Below are 24075 nucleotides of genomic sequence, written 5' to 3' on the forward strand. Positions count from 1 at the left end.
AAATATTTTACCGTAATAACTCATAGTAAATATATTTAGTTATTATATGATATCATATAAATATCGTCCAATGGTTGTTGTTGGCAAATTGATATCAACAAATAATATTAATCATTTTAATTGTTCAAAAATGACAACCCAAATAGTATTCAAAAATATACATGCCCCATTTGGCCTACATTCGAACTGTTCAAAGGTATGGTTAATTTTGTTTTCTTTCAGCAAGTTTTTAATTCTTTTTTTTTTACTTTTATACGTGAAAATCACCTAACTTTATAATAATATGCTTTTTTTGTTGTCACCGCTGTTTTTGTTATTTGGTTCGATAAAAACCCGTTAAAAATGTTTCACCTAGTCCACGTCGTCTGCTAGAAAAGTCTAGCTCAAAGGCGTGGACAAAGCGTATAATTTGTGCATGGTGGGCCAAGCGAAGTTTAATGTTTGAAAAGTACCCGAGCAAGTTTTCTTTCTAACTTTTTATTTTTGTGATCCAAATATTTTATACAGCTGTAAAATAATAGATTAACGTCTCAAAAATGCAGAAAAATGTTTTGTATTTTATCGAATTCAATAAAAGAGCATATTTTAAATGCATTGTATGTCAGGTAAGCAGATTTAAATAAGATTGTTTTTTATCGCGATTCTATGTGTCTAACCCATATTATAGTCATTTGAATAAACAACACGTAGGTATATTAAATCCAACAAAAATTGTATTGACCCGAAAATTTAATTTTTTAATAGATTCATAATAAGATATTTATTCCGAAAATTTACAAGTTCATAGATTATTTTTAAATAAATATATACATATATTATTATTATTTAAAAAATTAGAGTACTAATTTAGATTAAAACTAAAAACCATTATTTTTAAACGAAATTTCAGTGATTACACAAAGTTAGTTTAAAACCGTTGGTAACAATAAACTTAAGTTAATAATTAAATTAAAAAATGTAGTTTATCAAATATCATAATATAATACAATCGCAAATTTAATATTATAATTTAAATTGAAAATATCTCTCAAACACAAAGTTTACTTCAACTTAAAAATAGTTTCCTCATTTACATATAGTAAATATAATTAAATATTAAGTTATTTTTTTCGATTAAAATTAAACTATATAGGTATTGCAGTAATAACTAAACTAATCTTACTTTTTAGGCCTTACATAATAATATTTGTTATTTATTTATATATCTACCGATTAGTTTAATCTTTTAATTATTTTTATTTGATATTAATACTCGTTAATGTATGTTTCATAATTTATTCTGGCAATTTAAATGTAAATATTCTATAAAATAGTCGTTATCGAATATAAAAACTAATTTAAAAATAAATGTGTCGTGTATCTAACGTAAAGTTACCGAGATAAATTGTAAGTGCATTTGAACTTGAATACTGCACGTCGCAAGGATTATCAAAGAAGTCTCAAATTCATTTGACAAATGCTAAATATTTTATATTTTGGTCACGAATATTTTATCCTAGCTCAAGTATAGAAAATAATTCAAGATTTTTACCCAACTGGCTTTGCAATATATTACCCATAGTAAATTTTAAATAAGGGGAAAAACTAGTATTTTAAGAATAAGTTAGGAGGGCACTTATTTCACTGAGTGTATCCAAAAGAGCAAAGGGGACACGAGGACAGTTTAATAAAACATTCCTAAGGTATATTTATATTTTTTTGCAGTCCGTCACCACCCTTTTCTACCGAAAAAAGGAAGGGCTGTTTAAAATTTATGTATTCGTCCTCAGAGTGTAAACGTCAGTTACCCCGGTTACCTAGCATTCTGAATGTAAATTTATCGACCTCTTTTAAAAGGGGTTGGAAAACATAATATTTATATCTATAGGTTGGTACATAGATAAATTTTTGTACAGTTGAATTATTTGGTATCGACAGAGAGTTTATGTAACGTAAATACCAGTCCATAAATGAATCTAAATTTCATTCTTCATTTAAATTTATCAAAAATATCATGATTAAAATTAATTATGATACGATACTCTAAACAATAATTTTTACTAACGTCTACATACTTATTTGTTTCAGGATGAAAAGAATCAGCTGTTGATTACCAACATGTGGTTAAAATTGGTAAGCATATTTTGAGTAGCCACCATATATTATATTTAACAAAAAAAAAATTAATACAAATGAAATTTAACTTGAGATATGTAAAATAAAATGCGTAAACGAAAATAAACATAAATAAAATAATAAATTACGCACTACGATTTACGGTTATTATGTAAATAATCATACGTAAAATAAATATTTTGTCATTTTTATACTAAATGCAATTTAGTTGAAGTACGTCATAAATTTTGCCGACTTATTCAAAATTACAAGATTTTATGCCTTTGGCATAAAACTTTAGTAAGTCTCAGTTGTTTTAATTTATATGAAATGGAACGTTTCATTGTTTGTCTTCTAATCTTAACTTTGCGCAAAACAGTTCTATATACTACAATATTGTGCCCACGGATTGGGTTTACAATATAAACGAAAAAGGAAATTAAAATATGTTTTGTGTAATAAACAGCCAAAAAAAAAAATAAAATCGTTTAAATAAAAAGGAGGTTTTCTTGAATAAAAATATTTACCAAGATATTATTCATTAGTAAACTATGATATTCACAATTATCATAGTTCTTATTAAACGCATTAAATACATTCAAAATAAGCAAGCCACTTAATATTTTATTTATTATTAAAACTTGGATGTGCCTCCATGAAGATAAATATGTTTTAATAAATTAATAAATAAGCAATTATTAATGAATTTAATTTCTAAATATTAATAGCAACACATAAATAATAATAATACATTGTTATGATCTCATAATTCCCTGTTTATAAATCATAATTAAATTATGAATTCCAATATTAAATATTTAGCTAGGTGTGTATTTTGTTACTTTCAAAAATATTGTAAAATATACATTTTATTTTACAAGACGGACCAATTCTATTTTAAATTAAATAACATATAATGCTTTTGTTGGGTTATTATTTTTATTTTTTACCTGATAAATATCACGTGGACTATGGAGGAACATATTATTTTTAAACGTTCCTTCAGAATATACAATATATATATACCTCAATATACTGTATAGTGTATAATAACGAGACCAAATGTGGAATGAAGTTTTTAACAGCCTCTCGCGCGTAGGTACAAAAGAAAAAACCCATAGATTCTTTAATAATGCACAAATGTACCTCAAAATTGTAGTTTCAAGTTAAACACTTCGATTCTTAGAGCTTAGAGAAAATCTATAGTTAGAGTAAGTGTACTTTACATGTTTGTATACATGTATATAGTTACACGCGTTTACTCCAAGCGATTTTCAAACAAATATAAAAAGTTTTGTTCTCTTGATTAATGTAATGTGCAATCATATATATTCATATAGATTTACAGACCATTTGTCATGATTTATATTTTTTCATCTTTTCACCTAAAGTCATAAAAATGGATAGTAACATAAACGATTAATCACACAAGTGGTGTGACTGAGTGACAAATAAAGAACAAAAAAAAAATGAAATTCTGTATAAGCATTCGTGATTGCAATGTAAACCAATTTAATGAAATAAAAAAACACTGAACAAAATACACTATTTCGAAGTGCATGTATACTACATAAACGTTTTTGTTTTTATTCATAATTAAAAATAAACAAACAAAAACTTTAAATTTATATTTGTTTGTTTTTTACTAAGTATTAAAATATAATTTGTCACACGAAAAAACATAATTAAAAATATACATCAACACCTGTATTATTATGAATCACTTAACCCTTTTTAATGTATAAAGTTTATCTATGTTTTATATATAGGTATAAAGGTAATCCAAAAAAAAAACTTATTTAAGAAATTTAAAATGAAGGTACCTTCTCATTTTTTTCAAGTAATATTAAAAAATAATTTTTGTGAAAATGTAGACCCGATTACTATCCCCTTCACGTACTACAAAAGTTAAATTACAGCAATTATAGCATACAGAAAAATGTCATTCAATCACCCGGCTATTATTGACATTTTTTCCATATTAAATATTCGTATGATATTAGTTTTTTATAAAAATAAATGGTACGATAAGTTCAATGATAACTCAATGCATTTATGTGATTAAACTATTGTTGAGCATAACATTTAATAATAAATAAAAAATTTTCTATGTATTAATTTATACTGTTATTTTTTTATAAATATTTATAGTCCTCCTAGAAATATTATAGTCTATCCCAACTTCTAAGAACTTCTCATAACCACTTCTGATTTCTTGATTTTACTATTTTCTACAAAAGACGACAATTTATACATAGATCTAAATATTTAAATCTCCCATAACTTCATGGCTTATAATAAAAAAATAAAAATTTAATTTAACTAACCCATATAACCTATACATATAAAAATGTTTAATTAATATAATATTATTAATATATATAAATATGATTTAGTGTTTTAAAAATTATAATTATACATTATACACACGTTACACACGTAGTTATTAAATGTATCATTAAAACGTTTTTAATTTAAATTTAGGAATGGAATGACGTCAACCTCAGGTGGAACCACAGTGACTATGGCGGTGTGAAAGATTTGAGAATACCACCGCACAAGATATGGAAACCAGATATGCTCATGTATAATAGGTTAGTACACATATTAATTTCTATGCCTACACATAAACAACACAATCTGAGTGGTGTATTTTAACGTTATTACAGTATTATGCACAGTAATAGAATATTTTAAAATGTAATAACCGAGTGTATGACAATATTATAGTTAATAAACACCACGTGTTTATCTTTAATAGTTTTAAATGCTTCGATAGCGAAAATGATTACACAATGTGAAATAAGTCGTGTCGAACTTGAGTGACTAGACCTTGATGGTTTCTGGATGATCGAGCAAAGAGTGACTTTAAGAAGAGTAGAATTTATTGGAGAATGATGCATACGAAATTTGAATTGCTTCCAAAATATTTTAATGATATTCATTGATTGTGAATACTGAACAAAGGATGCCAACACAGTCTTTTGTGATGTTCAGTATATACACATACATCAAATGTAAAAATCGAAGAATTTAGAGTATTTTGTTTTTAACTTATTAGTTTAATTTAGATTCAAACTCAAAATTACGTAGAAAAATAAATAATTTTCTTTGAATAGTAAAAAAAAAAACATAATTTAAGGAAGGGTTGCTTTTTTCTTCTTCTTGATGGTCGTGTAATAGAGCCATAAAACAAACTCAAGACAGTTGAACAGGATCTTGATTGTCGATTTATAGGGTGATTCTCGAGAGAACTTTAATAACCCGTGTTTATAATAAGAATATAGCATTGAAAAAGTTGCAAACAAAATTGTCTATTTACTATTATGTCGAAACGTTAGGGATATAAAAGATAAGAGACAAAATTAATGCGATAAAGTTTGAGAACCAACCGAGTGTAAATAGTTAAGGATATAGTGGATGCATATGTATATAACACATACTAGTTTGACCGAACAAAATGGAACAACAAGCCACAGAAATAATATGAGTTAAAATAAATCATTCGAAAAGTATAGAGAAGTTTTCTAATAGAAGTGACATCAGAATAGCTATGAACTAAGGAAGTTTGAGCGAAATTGAAAGATTTGTGTATGAAAAAACATAGTTTAAAATACTGTTGTGGCGTTCCACGAAAACACACTCATCCACTTTTCTTAGAAGGTTTTTCAGAATTGCTAATCAAAGACAATGTAATGAATGTTTGATGACATCCATCCGTTATAATTCGCATATAAGATTACATAATTCAGACTAAAAAACGACTAAAATAAAAGCAATTACTTGCTATTAAAATTAATCAACTGAATAAATATTTAATCAGTGGTGGATCATAAAAAAGTAGTATTTGATAGAGTAACTATCCCCTCCACCATACGTCATATTATAATATAGATAATTAGTGAACATCAAAGGCATATACAATTATCAGTTTAAACATATGTATAAATTTTACTATAGCATATACAATGTAAGTAATTGGTAAATTAACTATGAGAAATAGTTGACCGAGACTCCGTGGCATATTTTAAATAAACGTCCCTATAAGATCTTATTAAATGTAAAAGTAATTTAAAATTGTGGCTGAAAAATAGAATGACAGAAGAAAGATTGTACTTAATGCAAAATTTTAATCATAATTTATGACATTCAAACGAACTAGATATGAAGTTATTGACCATTTTCAAATATTTTGTTAGTTTTAAAATGACGAATACTTTTATTATTATAATTATTCAACTGTATTTATTTTTATTTTTAATCCTGAATAGTGAACTTATTAACTAATCTTGACTGTTATTGTATTAAAAACTGTTAAATTATTACTGGGATTTCATTATACAATAAAATCTTTCTACTAAACGTCTAAATAGGAATATAAATTACATTAACATTATATTATACAACGAATTAAATATGAATAAATAAAACAAAACTTCTCTAAAAATCTGTAGAACGAGCGACCAACTATTAGATAGTATAAAGTAAGTATTTATTTCAGTTAGTTAAAAATACTAAAAATAATGGTCATGACAATTTTATTTAGATATATTTGATATATTTTAATCACCCACATCCTTGCTCTTGAATTATTTCTGGAACTACTATTATATTCAATAAATTGTAATTTAAGTCTTATTAACACATTCGAGACGAATCACGCGCGAGGCGCGTGATACAACTATGTACAATGGAGACGGAACATTTTCGCTCCTTTTTTCCCCTGGAGACGAACAGTTTTTACCAATTTTCGTACAATTATTATGCTTTCGCATTTTAATAAACTTTTATGGTTTTTTCACTATAATATAGTAAAAATGTTGTAGTTTTAAAAAAAAAAAAAATAATTTTCATAACTTAAATACTTCATATTTTTCTTACCGGTCAAAACACGATCAAAAATGACAAAAAAAAAAAGTCGACCGATTTTTTTTTAATATAAAACTTCAAAAATAACATTTTTCTTTATTCATAAATTCAAAATAAATAACATAATTTAGTTATTACCAAAAAACTTAAATATAAAAACAAATTTATAAAAAATAATCTTAATATTCATACTACTTCAGGATTCATGTGTAGTATAAAACAAGTTAAAAAAAAATAATAAAATTACTGAAAATTCCTATATAAAATGTGTTAATACTAATAATGATTTTAATTTACAACCAATAATTATTTATAGTGTGATATTTTTCAAAACAATCCTCAATACATAACGGTGTATCACACTGTTTGCAATAAAACGAAGTTTCTTTTCTTCCTCTTTTGCCACTTATATATTTTATTTTATCGGCACAAACTTTACAGACTCTTCTTGGATTTTGCTTTGATGCTGTTGATGGTATACGTGCAATAAAATGTCGTCCTGACAGCCGATTTGTAACCGTATCATTATAGTTGTCTTGATTATAGCCACTTTTTTCTGCCAGTTGTAAGCCCAAATTAATTATAAATGTCCTTAATGTTATTTTTTTGTGTTGGTTTACTCTGTTCTTCAATATGTAACTATTTACAACTGTTACCATAAATAAATGAAAGAACATTTTTTTCCACCATTTTAAACTTTTTCTCTGAAATGGATAATATGAAACCATTTGATCTCCGTGATCAACACCTGTTTTGTTTATATTGTAGTCAATAATAGAATTAGGTTTAAACTTAAGAAGTTCACCAGTTTTAGATCTAACTGAGACTTGTTTCATATCTGCTGAATGAGCTGTTGATAACATCAACACGTCTCTTGTATCTCTCCATTTGATACATACCAAAGGACCTTGTTTCGAATATGTCATTTCACCTTTTTGTAATTTTTCCTTTACTACTTCTTTAGGTAGTCCTTTACGGTTAGACATAACCGTACCTACACCATTTGTATTTTTTTTCCAAAGAGCATTTAGAAGTGCTGGGCTTGTATAAAATCTATCCATGTACACAGTGTGACCTTTATAATAATACTCTTCTAAAAGTCTATCAAACAAAGCAATTATCGAATTATCTTTTTGATTTTTACCAGAATAAATTTCAAATTTTAAAGTATATCCTGTAAGAGGATCTGATAGAATATATAATTTCATACCGTATTTATGTGGTTTATTTTTCATATAAACTCTGAAATGTATACGACCTCTAAATGGACACATACCTTCGTCAATAGTCAAATTTTGACCAGGTTGATATGACTCAACTGTTTTTTTATTGATTAAATCAATATAAGGACGGATTTTAAATAAACTGTCATGATTTTCTTTACCTCTTGAAATATAATTTGCATTATTATTCAAATGCAACATTGAAAAAATCGATGAGAAACGATCTCTAGTCATTAGCTTTGACGCAAATGTGCTATGAATAAATGCATTCTTCGACCAAAAGTCTTTGATATGTGGTTTTGGTATTATAGACATATGAAGAATGATTGAAAAAAAACTATATATTTCAGAAATATTAACTGGTTTCCATTTATGCCAAATAGAATTTTGTTTCAGCATATTTTTTCGTCGAAGAGATCGAATAATCGAGTATGCATACCTATTAGTTTCTTTTTTTATTAATTTAATTAAATTATCTGGGAAAAAAATACTAAAAAACTCTATTTCAGTTGATTTACCAAGTACTTCATCTGAGACACCTGACATTGACGTAAATACGTGAGGTTGAGGTTCAGGATTTACTCTTTCCCATTCACATATAACAGGTTCTGTACTTTCAATTGAACGTCTTTCTATATCTCTATTTGTTAAAAAAGGTTCATTATTATCATGATTTTGTATAAAATTTTCATGTTGAATTTCGTCTATGGTGTCATCAAAACCCCATTCCTCAGCTATATTGTCATAATTACTCTCAATATTTTCTATTGGTACTTCATTCATATTTTGCCTTCTATTATCAGTAATTGGAACAGTTAAATCATTATCAATATTGTCAACCATTTCAACAAGATTTTCAAAAAGATTTGCACATTCATTTTCAAATGCAACCGGTAACAAATTCGTATAAACAGCTTCACACGTGTCCTCGTCAGAACTATTATTATCAACATTATCATCTTCTCTATCAGATCCACTATCATCCATAAATTCATCTAACATACGACTTATGTCTTGGTCGTTAATTTTTTTAGACATTTTTCAGTGTAAAAATAATAAAATATTAAACGTAAATTATTTACTAATCACGCTCTGAATAAAAATCAAATGTATACAGCGTCTATTTTATTTTAGAAATAATTCGATAACAAGACAATATTATGACGTATAATACGTAATATGCGTGTCTATACACATAAAATTATATAAATAAAATAGTATTACCATTTAGGAACAAACTCCGTCAACAAACTCCGTCAAGCCGACACACGACAGCCCAAGAAAATGAAAAATATTATTTTGATAAAATTATTAATTGAAAACAACTATTATTAACAGCCAATAGGCGATTCGAATCAAATTCCAGAGACGCTCCACGTGGAGCAAATAATTTATTCTTTTTATATAAAAAATCTTTACGATATTACTTATCGATTGATTGTCGTATGAAAACAATGGTGTGAGTATATGATTTTATATCGATTTTTAAAATTCGATAGTAGACACAACGCGCGAGACGCGTGATTCGTCTTTTATAAGTAAAATATTGTAACGCGCCAGATACGTTACGCGTCTCAAACGTAACTTTTAGATTATGACGGACCGTCTCGAATGTGTTAAATTAATTTATTTATCACAATAATAAATAATGTATTCACTAATTTTTATTTATTTTAAAACTTTAATGAAAATATAATATCTAATTACATAATATCAAATGGGTCGTTTGATTTAATCAATACCTGTAGGTTCTACAGTTATTAGGGATAAATGAGATATTAATATATTATTGTAGTAAATTTAAAACTCATATTCACACATGTGTGATATAGCTACACTTAAACTTTTAATCTGTAAAACGATATTACGAATAGATAATTAATAATCCGATTCGGCAATTCCTATTACTGAACAAAATACATTTTCAAACTGATTGAATTGCAATTTTATAGTCTGAAACCAATATTAATTGTTATATGTCGAAAAAACAAACAAACAAAACTAAACTAAACTAAACATACAATCATTTCAATTACTTTCCGCCAAATAAATAAATATATATTTCCCGTTCAATTCAAAAGTGTTATTTTGAAAAACTTTTAACTATGTACGTAATATTATATATCACACCGGTGTGTAAACTGTCTCTGAACTGTGTGTTTAGCGCTGATGAAGGTTTCGACGGCACGTACGCAACCAACGTGGTAGTAAACAGCAATGGTAGCTGTGTATTCATACCACCGGGGATATTCAAGAGTACGTGCAAGATCGATATCACGTGGTTCCCCTTCGACGATCAAAAGTGTGATATGAAATTTGGCAGTTGGACATACGACGGATTTCAGGTAAACTCCACCGAACACGGTTTAGAACTATATCGTTTTTCACCGAAACAATTTCGCGGCGTTTCGTTTATTCCGCCCATCAAAATGCTATTTTCATCGAACGCGACAGATGACCGGCTAATATTCGTGTGGTCACAACTATTTTAACGTAATTAAACGTATGTAAGCGTCCATCGTGTTTATTAACCATTTAATATATTAAAAACTATCGACTTTATAGTATACAATGTTGAAAACGTGAAACAATAGCTTACCTCCACTACTTTCACGGGGGAAAGTTTGATTTTTTAACAATCTAAATAATGTGTAGATATAATTATGACGCTAATTACATATTATGCATTTTAGTACCTTTATTTTGCTAATAAAATCGTTTTTATTATCTATTTTAGTTGGACCTTCAACTCCAAGATGATAATGGAGGAGACATCAGTGGTTTTATTACTAATGGTGAATGGGACCTGCTTGGTGAGCAAACAAAAAATCGTTATAGGAAATGATTTTTTTAAACAGCTTTGAATTGTTTTTATTTTTAACATTTCTAATTATTAACTAATATATCATTTTAGGTTTACTTGTGGTTTTTTGAGAGAAAAATCCTGATGGACTAGTAAATACATAATTTAATTTTTCATAATAATTGTCTATTGTCATTGAAATATTATTGTATCAATATATTCTATATTGTATATTAATTTCTCTTAAAAAACCACAATATAATAATTATACATGTACATACATAGAAACTATAACCAATTAGTTTTTTTATATTTTTCTGATATCAAAATTCATTCTAGATAGATCATTAATAATTAGCCTATAAAATTGGTTTATCATAGCATCATTTAGATACATATTACATTTAATATTATCAATGTAGTAATTAAAATACTAAATTTAGATACTTAATTTTTATTCATTCATACATACACAACTTAATAATTTTTTTTAATTTTTTTATTTATTTGGGTATACTGAAACTTTGTATTAAATTAAATTACTTAAACTTTCAACATATTTTTTATCTGTTGATATTATTAACAAATTTAAAAAAAAAATCAAATATCCTTTATGAATTGATGTATTTTTGTTAGTGTAAAACGCAAAGCTTATTGTACAATAAGACTTAGTAATATAATCACTTTATGTGTGATGCAGTAATATATAAGTCATAATTTTGTCATAAATTATTAAAGTAGTAAGCACTAAGCATACTTATAATAATTTATAATCTCTTGTGCGTAGATACAATTCAACGTTCAGTTATTTCTCGAGTTTCAGTTACCTTTAGTCTTTACATTTATCATAAATTTAAATCTAATACTTTGATGTAAATAGTTTTCAATTGAATATAGTGAAAAAATCTATCTAATAATATAAACCACACAAACCACATCAAAGCACATATACACATAGTTTTAGGTATATGATAAAGAACGAATGGAATAGACTACACACAGACACACAGTTATACTTTTAAGGGAATTTTTGTTGGATATACTTTATGTATATGTTATAATATATTATATAACTTATTTGGCATAATGTAAAAATATTTTTTCAGATACTTTACAGTATCATTTATTTTCAATACACAAATGTAACCAAAAGAAATATATCCCATTTCGATAGTTTTCAAACGAAATCAAATTTGTTTCCAATTATTACATCAATGAGTAAAATTATTTTACCACCACTTAATAAAAATAGAAATTTTAATAATAAATAAAAAGGATAAAAAATATTCATTTGAATTTCAGCCTACAACGAAGCATTGTTCCATTTTATTTATACATTCCAAGTGAAGATAAGGTAGTAATAAAAAAATATATATATACAACCATAAAATATTACTCATAAAAAAATATAGATCAATCATCATCTGATGGGAATACTTGCTAATTACATCCTTTGGCTAAGAATACATTTTCCTCTGATTCCAAATATCCTGAACAAATTATACAGTAATATACTGGTAATTAAAATATTTTTAAACATATCTAATCCAAAACACAACATTTAATTTAAAAAAAAAATTGTATAAAATACTATTATTTCATATTAGCACAGAATCACATCGATTTAAAAAGCATGGTGTAGATACTCACAAGAGTAGGTATTAAATACGATGAGTGGCCAATTCAATTGAATGTTTGTAAATTCATAGTCCCTAAAGTACATAAGAATTGAATTTATTCTACCTTTTAATAATATAAAAAATATTTTTTTTTTTTATCAAATGTATCAAATAATTCAATTAAGTTCAACATTTTCTGTTATTATGGTACGTACGCATCATATTATTAAACTCAATAAATTTGAAAACCATTCCCTGTACTTACAAAATCAAACTGTTATTATTTGTTCTAGGAATAATACTTATTTTCATTATTTTTATAACCTACTTTACCATAATATCTTACTCGTACACATTATCATATCAATCATTACAATTAATCATTCATCAATTTCCAATGACTAATAATTAATAAAAATATTTTTTTTTAAATACTAGGATATTATATTATTTTGAATTAGTCACTCGCATATTGATATTAGCACTCATCGACCTTGAATTGATGAATAAACAACACATTATTTGTGTGACAGTCACTTAAACATGTAAACAATTTAGGTACCTGCCTAATTAATTAGCTTATTATTTCGATCGTAATTTTACAATTTTTTTTTTTTTTTATTAGACCACGAAATATAGCATTGAAATAAAATTAAAATAACACGTTAGAAATACTCCTGGACACAACGTTTAGATTTAATGTACATTATTCTATATTTTTAATTTTTTGCACGTTTATTTGATGTTAATAATCATTGCATCTAATTAGTTGAACAGCTTTTTTTTTTTGTGCTACTTGTGTGTATTCATATATTATTATACAATACGGTGATCCATTATATCAGAAACTTTATTACTTATGTATATAATAATTGTAATAAATCTTTCGGGTTGTACATTTAGAATAGACTTATTTATTCGTGATTTTAGTAATTCTTTATCAGTTTTTGCATTTATATATTATTTATTTTAAAGTTAACTTAATTCCAAACAAAAGTAAAAACGTTTTATTTCAAATTTTACAAAAGAAATATGTTTGAAAGTTATACGCGTTCAATATATCTTATATTAAAACAGTAGAAACAATTTTAATTTCAATATAAAACAATAGGTAATATTTTCGCGGACATTTTCTTATGAAGCATTGTTTAGTGTAATACTTGTATTTGTATTTTGGAACTGTTAAACTGTAATCGTCTAATGCTTAATATCGTTTAGTAAAAATTAATGGATCACCTCATTTATATTTTATATCTCTATATTATCCATTGTGCTATTATAATATGTTTATTATAATGACATTTTGACACACGACTGTTGTTTTTAATGTGTTTTTTTACCACAAAAGTATTGATTCACTTAAAAAACAATTAAATCATAAAAATAAATATTAATGTTGTAAATGAACTATAATAACATCTGGACCGTCTAAGCTGTATATTATTTTATAACGTATATCGTTTATTAAGATATTTAATTTTTTTTTTTTATTATTCATAATATACTCGGTACATTTTTAATTTCTCATCGATACCTATGTATTTTTTTTAATATAAATTGTTATTATATTTACAATTTTCATTGTTTTTAATTTATATTTCACTATATTTGTAACCAGAAATATATCCTCACGATAAATTGAGTTCATTAAAATTTGCTTCACTATTGTGTTTAATGAGATTTCTATTTTATTGATCATAATCAATATAATATAATATAATATAAAAATGTTTTAAATGAATTTGCGATCAAAATATTTTACCTTTACCATCAATATTTACTATTTACATGACGTACAAATAACATTTGATCAATATGACAATACTCAACTTATAATATAGATATAAAAATGTACCATAGTATTATAAATCGTATTTTACTGTTATGATTAATACTGAAAACTTCAATATAGCACTCCAAACACTATACGACAATAAAAAAAAAAAAAAAATACTTATACGCATATTTTAACAATTCATAATGTTTTTCAATCGCGCCCATATACTTTATACTTTCAAGTTTCAACTACTGCCATTTAGTGAAAAGCAAAAAATACTAGATCACAAACTACTTAAGTAATCAATAAAATTAATGAACCAAAACAATTCGTCATGTTTTCTATTTGAATATAAAAACTATTGTTTAAAATCGTTATTCATAATGTTTTCGACCTTTGGAATTCCTGTAGAACTATTTCCCTAACACAATGTCTTAATACGTCGTTGATACCCCTAAATATTTAATATGAATATACAGTGATTGAGTGGGTGAATCAACAAAGACCTGTTGAAAATGTACCGGTCAAATCGTATGTTACCTAAGTTGAGTATTTCACGCACGTATGCAAAACATCCAAGAAAAGGCACATGATTTATACAGTGGGTATAAGAAAAAAAGAAAAATCTCGTAGTATGGTGTTCACTCGAAGAAAACAATATACACTTCCTCTTCTGGACGTTTTACTGATAGACAATAGCGTAGGTGCAGGCGTAAAGCAGTACGCGATTAGGTACAGCAGTATAAATAGGTAGGTTTATAATAATGTAGTAATACCTACGTATAATAAACATATTTAAATTATAAACATTTCAAACTCATTTCTAAAAACAGCGACGGTCCAGTATGTTTAGTAACACAATGTCGTGAATGTAACGATGATAATATTATGACAATGATAATTGTGTTTAATTATTTATTTTTTAATAACTGCTTTCCTTCACACATAACTATTCCTTTTGGCAGGCGTTCCCGGAAAGCGCAATGTGATCTACTACAGTTGCTGCCCCGAACCGTACATAGACATAACGTTTTCCATCCTAATTAGAAGGCGCACCCTGTATTACTTTTTCAACCTGATAGTCCCGTGCGTGTTGATTGCATCTATGGCCGTACTAGGATTTACTCTACCGCCGGACTGTGGCGAAAAACTATCTCTAGGTAAACGAAATTAAATTAATAATCGTATAGTAATATAATAATAAATAACTATTTATGTTTTTACAACTTTTTTAAGTGTCCCATTGTGCAATGTCTGTTGTTTATGACACAGGGGTTTTTGTTTTTAGTCTTAAGTGTAACATAATAATATGGGTATACAATATGCATATTATAATATTATATATATGTATAGTGCAACGTTATTAATATAACGTTATAACTATTGAAATGTGTGTGTTAGCATAATATTTTAGATATTATTAAACTAATCAATATATTATGAACTTTTTTTCAGCTATTTTTACGTCTCTCTCGACAAATTTCTTATAAATAAACATTTAGTTTTAAAAATAAATAAGTAATTGTACTCAAAGTAAAAACCGTGTCCTTTTAGTTGGGTAACTAACTTTTTTCAATTCCCAATATATATCAAGCGCTTTTCATTAATCGACCATTCATCGAGTTTAACCAAAACCACGACCTTCAGTTATTTTTTCATTATTACGAGCGTCTTTTGTCGTATTATAATATTATTATACAATAGTAACGCGGAATCGACCAAAATCGAATTAATAACTTATTCACATTGTTAGACACGTCGATAAAAAAAAAAAATAAAACCGAAAATTGTGTTTCTAAAATCATTATTCGGACGTGATTAATTATTAATGTTTGAGATATTTTTGTTCATACTATAGTTTACTGCAGTTTGATTTTGATATTCATCAGGACTTTAGTCGTTTCGAGTCATGTGATAAATCACACCACAAAAGTTTAATAACATCGATTTCGCTATGATTCCGTGTTTCGTTACATCGTTGTCGGGCATTGAATTATCGATTGTTCAGACCAAGTCCAATCGTTTATGACAATAAAATGCACCTGAAATTGCACTCGTAGAAAAATGATCTCGTTCTGTCCGCCTCCGCAGTGCAATGTTGCCGTGATAACGTAAGCAAGCATAACACAAAACGTGCAGTGACAATATTATAACGATAAATAATTAAATAAATGATGCGTCCTCGATAAAAACATACGATCCGGCTATAATGGGGGGAGAGTAAGAGCCGTCATACTTAGGTAATAAAACTGTAGGATGGATGCGTTCGATTCTTGTAATCGCATACGCATCACACTCTCCAATTTCGATTTACAGAACTTGTTTCTGCGTATATATAATACAAATAAATATTATATTATAATGTTTTTTGATGTGTAGAAGGTGGTAATAATGCTCGAGAGAGATGCGATTATCGCGAGATAATGAAAAAACCGTTATTCACACTTTGCATACACATAATATATGCGAATATTTTTTTTTTGTTTTTACTTCGCAATCGTTTTGATATGTATGTGTGTGTATTTTATTTTGGATGCGTTAAACTCTACAATTTTCGCGGTATCCGTATTGTTTGTTTGGTTTTTGTTTTTTGTTGTTTTTTTTTTTGTTTACATCAGTTTTTTACAGGCCGGAAAGCTACGAGGAGCTTGAGAAACTACTCTTGTTGTCCGAATCCGTATGTGGATATCACGTTTACCATATACGTTCGGCGCAGAACAGTTTATTACATCGTCAACCTGATATTGCCGAGCGTAACACTGGCCGCTATGGCCATGCTCGGGTTCACGCTGCCCTCAGATTGTGGCGAGAAAATGACCTTAGGTACCTACATGCGTACACAGTCTTAAACGTTACATAAACATAAGTACACCAACAAACGTTTACACACAGTCACACTCACACACAACTCAAACGAACCCACTGATAAACATGAACACAATCACACATTTACGTACACAAAGCGTGTGCGACAAGACGTGTAGTCGTACCGACAATAGTATTATAACATTTTGGTGACGTCGATGACACGACCAGACTATTATTATAATAATATATTATTATTATTATTATTATTATAATTCATAATATATAATATGTATATGTATTTATATGTCTGTATATAATGTAACAATTCAATACTATACTTGTGTACCTGGTTCATACGAAACGAACTGCGGTAACCGCGGTCCGACGAGACGTGTACTCTGCAGATTATGGGCGGTCGGGGAAACGATATTATTATGATTATCATTTTATTTAATATTATTATTTTTTTGTTTTGTCAATCTACCATAATAGGCGTGTAAATATAAATGTTTTAATTAAAGGTGTAACGATTCTCCTGTCGTTGACCGTTTTTCTAAACATGGTGGCCGAGACAATGCCGGCTACTTCGGACGCAGTTCCTCTTTTAGGTAACGCACGGTCAACTGAGCATTTTTGTATACAATATACGTACTCGTTTTATGCGAAAATCTATACGTATATTATATACACAATATATTGTAATAACATATTATATAAACATTTTTTTCGTGGTCACACGACTTGGCTAAGGAGGGCACACAAAACAACCACACTGGTAATCGAAACGCACCGAGTATATTTTTTTTCATTATATATGAATTTATATAAATATATATATATACATATATTGTAAAAATATTATTGTATTTTTTCACAAACACATTTGAGGTCAAAAATGTTAAGTACTCTATATGTTTTGTTGTTATTATTATTATTATTATTATTATTATTTATATTATTTTAATATTATTATTATTATTATTTTATTTATTTTTTATTTTATTTTTTTATTTTAATGACTGCGTGGTAGGTTATTATTGACAGAAAATATTTCGTTTTAATATAAATGAATTTCCGAACGAATCTATCTTCCATAGGTACTAATCAACTTCAATTAAATATTTTAGTACCATATTATTATAATGTGCAATGTACATAGTTACATAATATACATTACTCGTATACAAGTATTCATAAAATAAACTATTTGAGAAAAAAATATGATCAATATTTTATTTTAATACTAAGATATAAAATATTATTCTGGAAGGATTTAAAAAAATTGTGATATAAATTTAGGTACAATCAATAGTCAATTAATCAGCAAAATACAAAAAAAAAATCATAATATTAACTTCAACATAAATCTATATTTATATAATTAATATATAAAATTATTATTGTCGCATTTATCAAGTAATAAGTCTGTTAAACACTGATCTCGATTAATATATATATATTTTTTTTTTATGTATACTAAATTCAAGCTAAATCAAATTTTACATTTTGTATGTTTCTTAATAAATATACGTTTCGATCATAAATTTCATTAAATTGTTTGATGATAATTTTAATTCCATAAAATGTAAAAAATATTTAAGGAGTTAAGTTTTCAACTATTACCCAAATTATTTATTTGAAAACGTGTAAGAATATTCAAAAGAAATTTCGACGTGATAGATTGGAGCAGGCTGTTGAACAAAATGACAAGTACATTTATACATTTTTTCAAAAAATTCTATCTATAACTCGAACGATAGTTTTATTTTAAATTAGGTGTTTGAGTGAATTTTTCTTTAATATTTATGTGGTTCTTTATATAAATAATTTTTGAAAGTAATGTAAGTTAATATTAGTTACTATGGAAATTTAAAGCTAAAAAATATTGTGTTTGTGCTAATTATTTTAATAGATTTTGAACATATCCATTATGTTTCTGTTTTATTATTATTGTCACAAAGAAATCATGTTACGTTGCAAGCAAATTATATGAAATTAAAAATAAAATAACAATATACTTATCAAATACATTTTAGCTCGAGAGGAACTGGAGACCAGGTTCCCATAATTGCATTGACAAAATACACATTTTCAGCTAATAAACCGTGTCGTAAACAATGACATTTTATATTAATTTATATTATACATTTTTTTTTTTTGCAAATAATATGTATTCTCTTCAATAATTTATTAAAATTATAATTAATATATTTTTTTGATGTTGGCGAACAGGAGTTACGGTTTTGCTATCGCTTACATTCTTCCTAAATATGGTGTGCGAAACAATGCCACCTGCCTCTGAGTTACCACTGATAGGTATAATCAAATTAAAAGTTTGTTATTTTTCTTTGTGTTGTTGTTGTTGTTGTTTTTATTATTATTATTATTATTATTATTATTATTTGCACCTGTTTAAGGATTTGTACTTGGATGGCAGGGGTGCAACACAATTGGGGGACTTCAATTAATAAAAATCAAATTTAACACGTACTATAAACATCGCAATAATACAAAAAAAGAAATATATTATTATTGTTAAAAAAAATTTAGTTTCGGTCACAAATTGCTTGGAGGCTTCACATAGTGTCAAGTATTTTTTTTATTTTTTTAAATTATTTTGATACGGCCAAAATAAAACAATATAACAAATGCTTATTAGATATTAGATAAATATGCTTGTTAACTATAATAATAATATATTCTAGAACTGTAGGTGTTATTCTGTGGGAATATAACAATGTTTTGCTCAAAAATCAACTGTCTAGTCTAATTATTTAAGAATAAATTTCATCAAATATCTAACTTGTATAGACTTGAAACGCTTTGTTTAAACACAACTTTTATTATTGTTGTTATTATTATTATTATTTTATTTATTATTTTTGTTATTTATTATTTTTCATAAAAAAATATGAATACATAGAACTCAAATGAACGGTCACGGGTTTTTGTTTTCCTTTTTCATTCGGCCCCGTCATAATATTTTTATTTTCCTCTTATACATATTTATATTATATAGATATATGTATAAAAATACAATATACATACATAATATTATATACTATAATAGGTATAGAGAAAAATTAAATAAATAGATGATTTTTGTATGTATAATGTTACAAATTATAATATTATTACATACCCACTGCACGAGCAAAAATGAAAAATAAATTTTATTGAATGCATATACTAAATTGTACGTGTATGAAACCATGTTATGTCATTTAGAGCGCTTAGTGCCTATTTTAGATATAGTTGGTTAGAAAAGTAATGCTCGGGATACACCCTCAAAAACACAAATGCACAATATACGCACATATACAAAATACATACACATACACATTATACACGCCCACACACACACACACACACTTCTCGGCAAATGTATAGATGAAAAAAAAATATATATATATATAATATACGCTTTAGAATGCGCTTTCAAACGCGCACACTTAACACACTGAACATCCCGATTGCCGTGACTACAGCAGAAACCGTCACCGTGGGGATGCAATTTAGTGGTTTCAAAAGAATAATAAACCTGTGCGGGCTTCATATCGTCCGGATGATAATGTACATTTTCTTATTTACCTCCCACTCGCCGGTTCACCACGATTTCCATTATACCTCCACATTACCACTGCCTCACGATCATATCACCTATAACCACAAGTCCTCTCTTCGAGAACTACCACTAGCCCAATAAACATATAACATTCCAATCTAGATAGATATACTATATATACCTATGTACACGTATTATAAATTCTTACTTTTATATATGTATAATATATAATATTATATATATATGTAATATGTATGTATAATATACTCATAGGTATATATATATATATACATCATAGTATACATAATATATTGTACAAAATCGATAAACATATATCGTGTAATCATCATAATAATGCATGTATTGATCTTTATTTTTATTTTATATTTTTTTTTATTATTTATTACATAAAAAACAATTGTTTAAAATGTTTTTGTATTTGGACACATAAACATTTTAAACCTTAGAGTGTGGAGTCCTTTAGCTTTCTACCAAATTCAGTGTTCGCTTAATTAGTGTTAATACAAGTTAAAGCAATAATAATATCATTTTTTTTTTTTTTTTTATATATACGCACTGTAAAAATATTACTTTTTCTTATCACACAATTATCATTAAATTTTAAAACAACAACGTTGCATCTTATAAGACGCAGGTTTTGTAATATATTTTTAAAATGCAAATAATATGCGATGAAACTATTTTAGAATTTCAATCGATATAAATATATATATATATACATATATATATATATATATATATATATATATATATATATATATATATATACATATAGGATCCCTGAATAATGACATTCTGTTGCTAACTATTAAGACATATACGTAAAACAGTTAACGGGATCGCATTAAATGTATATCATAATAATATATACCATAAACAGCACTGTATTATTTTATTTCACCCTTTGAACCTGGTCTCCAGAAGAAAATACTTATCGTAAAAAATTATTAATAAAAACCGTAATAAAAATAACGACTGAAACATAATATTTTTCCATGTTAAGTGACCTGAGAAACAAAAACCCAGTGAGCACATACGTAATTGTATTTTTGTAGTTTCCGTGTAGTTAGCTGTTTTGTTCGAGTTTATTTTCGGTTTCATTTCAACACTACCGCTGTATACTGTTCATATAATATTGGTAAAAGTTATTAACATGTATTAAAATTAAATTGTATTCATCAACAACACATAGGTACAAAAGATTATGCAAAATATAAATTGTCGTACACGACTGTTTGTATCGTTACTAGTAGGTACTCGAATTTTCGTCCACTAGTTATTACTGTTTTTTTTAGTCACCGTTAGCCTATACTTATACCTAAAACGTTATCATTGATTTAATTTTGTAATTATTATTATCACTGTAATAATAATTATTATTATTGTTATTTTTATTTTTATTATTATTATTTTTATTTTATTTTTTGTATTATTATTACTATTATTATTATTATTATTATCATTATTATTACTATTGTTATTATTAATATTATTATTATTTAATGGAATGTGTGGTGTTTGGCATTTATGTTGTTTCAGGAGTGACAATCCTCCTATCACTGTCCGTATTCTCACTCATGATAGCCGATGCCTTACCACAAACATCTGAAGCTATCCCCTTACTAGGTCAGGCAAAATTAAAAATAAAAACAAATAAATACATGTCGTATTAGGAACAATTTAATATTTATATATAAATATATAAATATGTATTTAATCATATATATAGGTTTATATGTGCATAATATATACATTATACATACTATACATACATGTATATATATATATATATATATATATGTTTATATACATATTATATTTATATTGAATTATATAAATTATGTTTCATATTTTATATACATATTTTTAAACACTGTTTTTCTACTTGTATTTATATATATTTATACATATACTATTATATAATATATATATTATATATATACATATATGTATGTATACATCCATCTATTGCTGTGTAACCATAACCTAGTTCGAGTTTTCATTTTGATTTTTTCCATTTAAATAAATCACACGTATATATATATATATATATAAATATATATTTAAAATTATGTATATATATAATTATATATGTATATTTTTTAATATATATACATTATACATATACATGTTTTGCGGAATTTTGTGGTTTGTGTTCAGCTCAGCTTGCTCTTACTTTCTCTGTTTTCTCGTACATACAATATAAAATAACACATTCAACACACTCGCAACAACACAAACAATTCAAATAATCAAAATTAAGGAATTTTGTGTCTGAATGAACAATAAAACCATAACGCTATGAACAATGAGTAAATTATTTCTTGAATAGACTAATGAATGATCATATCAATAAATTAAATTTCTAAGATATAAAATTATTATGTTTTGGTGAGGGTTGGTAAGGGGAAGAAGGGAATTCTATAATTTTTAAATTATTTATATTAAAAACTTGAAAAAATAACTAGAAATAAGAATAACTATTTGAAATGTAAATTTATATTTAAGATTAAATAATTTAACTACATTTTTATTTTCACAACACTCGGTTAAATAGACTAATATTTATAAAAATAAAATTATTAAATAATACAGTACCTATCATACGTCCTAAAATCACTTTTATATCGTACAGATTCAGCATTTTAGGTAGAGGGATCTTCCTTCTAAGTTCATAGCGATATGGTTATCTAAACATTAAAATCACAAAACACATACAAAATAAATTATTTACAACTATCAATTTTCTTTGCGAAAAGCCGAAAACGCTTGTACAATGTACATAAATACAAAACACAAAAAAACATCATATTTCTTCAACATCATTACAAACATTTCTATAGCATGCTATCTTTTTGTTTATGTTTCGTAAACTACTTGATCGTCACCGTGTTTCATTGTGCATTCGTATTTGTATTTGACATTCTGCTCTCAGTTGTCCGATAAACCATTTAAGCAGAAAAAAACTAATAAGAAAGAAAACCGTGCGAATTTTAAATAATAATTTAAAAAAAAAACTACTACTAAATAAATACGTATATTAAAATATATATGCATAAACATATACATGCTTATATATTAATATACACTACTAAACATTTAAAACATGTACAGTTTTGTTCGTGTGATCATGAATACGTGTCAATATTTTTATTTATTATTATTATTATTTTATTTTTAATTTTTTTTTATTTCACTCATTATAGTAGTTTTATAATTATTAATTTATTTTTATTTGTCATTTTTTTCTCAAAATTTTGTTTCTGTTCAGTTTATACACCACACTATTAAAACTG

At 26.2% G+C, this 24075-nt stretch overlaps 1 protein-coding gene across 1 annotated transcript in view; it reads left to right on the plus strand.

Moving 5' to 3' along the window:
* Window positions 1-24075, plus strand: part of LOC113558293 (neuronal acetylcholine receptor subunit alpha-7-like) — a 32163-nt gene that overhangs the window by 485 nt on the left and 7603 nt on the right. The window contains 6 exon segments of the mRNA XM_026963765.1: window positions 2068-2112; window positions 4579-4688; window positions 10351-10531; window positions 10924-10999; window positions 15351-15545; window positions 17715-17801. Coding sequence (XP_026819566.1) covers window positions 2068-2112; window positions 4579-4688; window positions 10351-10531; window positions 10924-10999; window positions 15351-15545; window positions 17715-17801 — 694 coding nt within the window.

The sequence above is a fragment of the Rhopalosiphum maidis genome, chromosome 3 (genome assembly GCF_003676215.2).
Source record: "Rhopalosiphum maidis isolate BTI-1 chromosome 3, ASM367621v3, whole genome shotgun sequence".
In the NCBI taxonomy this organism is placed as follows: Eukaryota; Metazoa; Arthropoda; class Insecta; order Hemiptera; family Aphididae; genus Rhopalosiphum; species Rhopalosiphum maidis.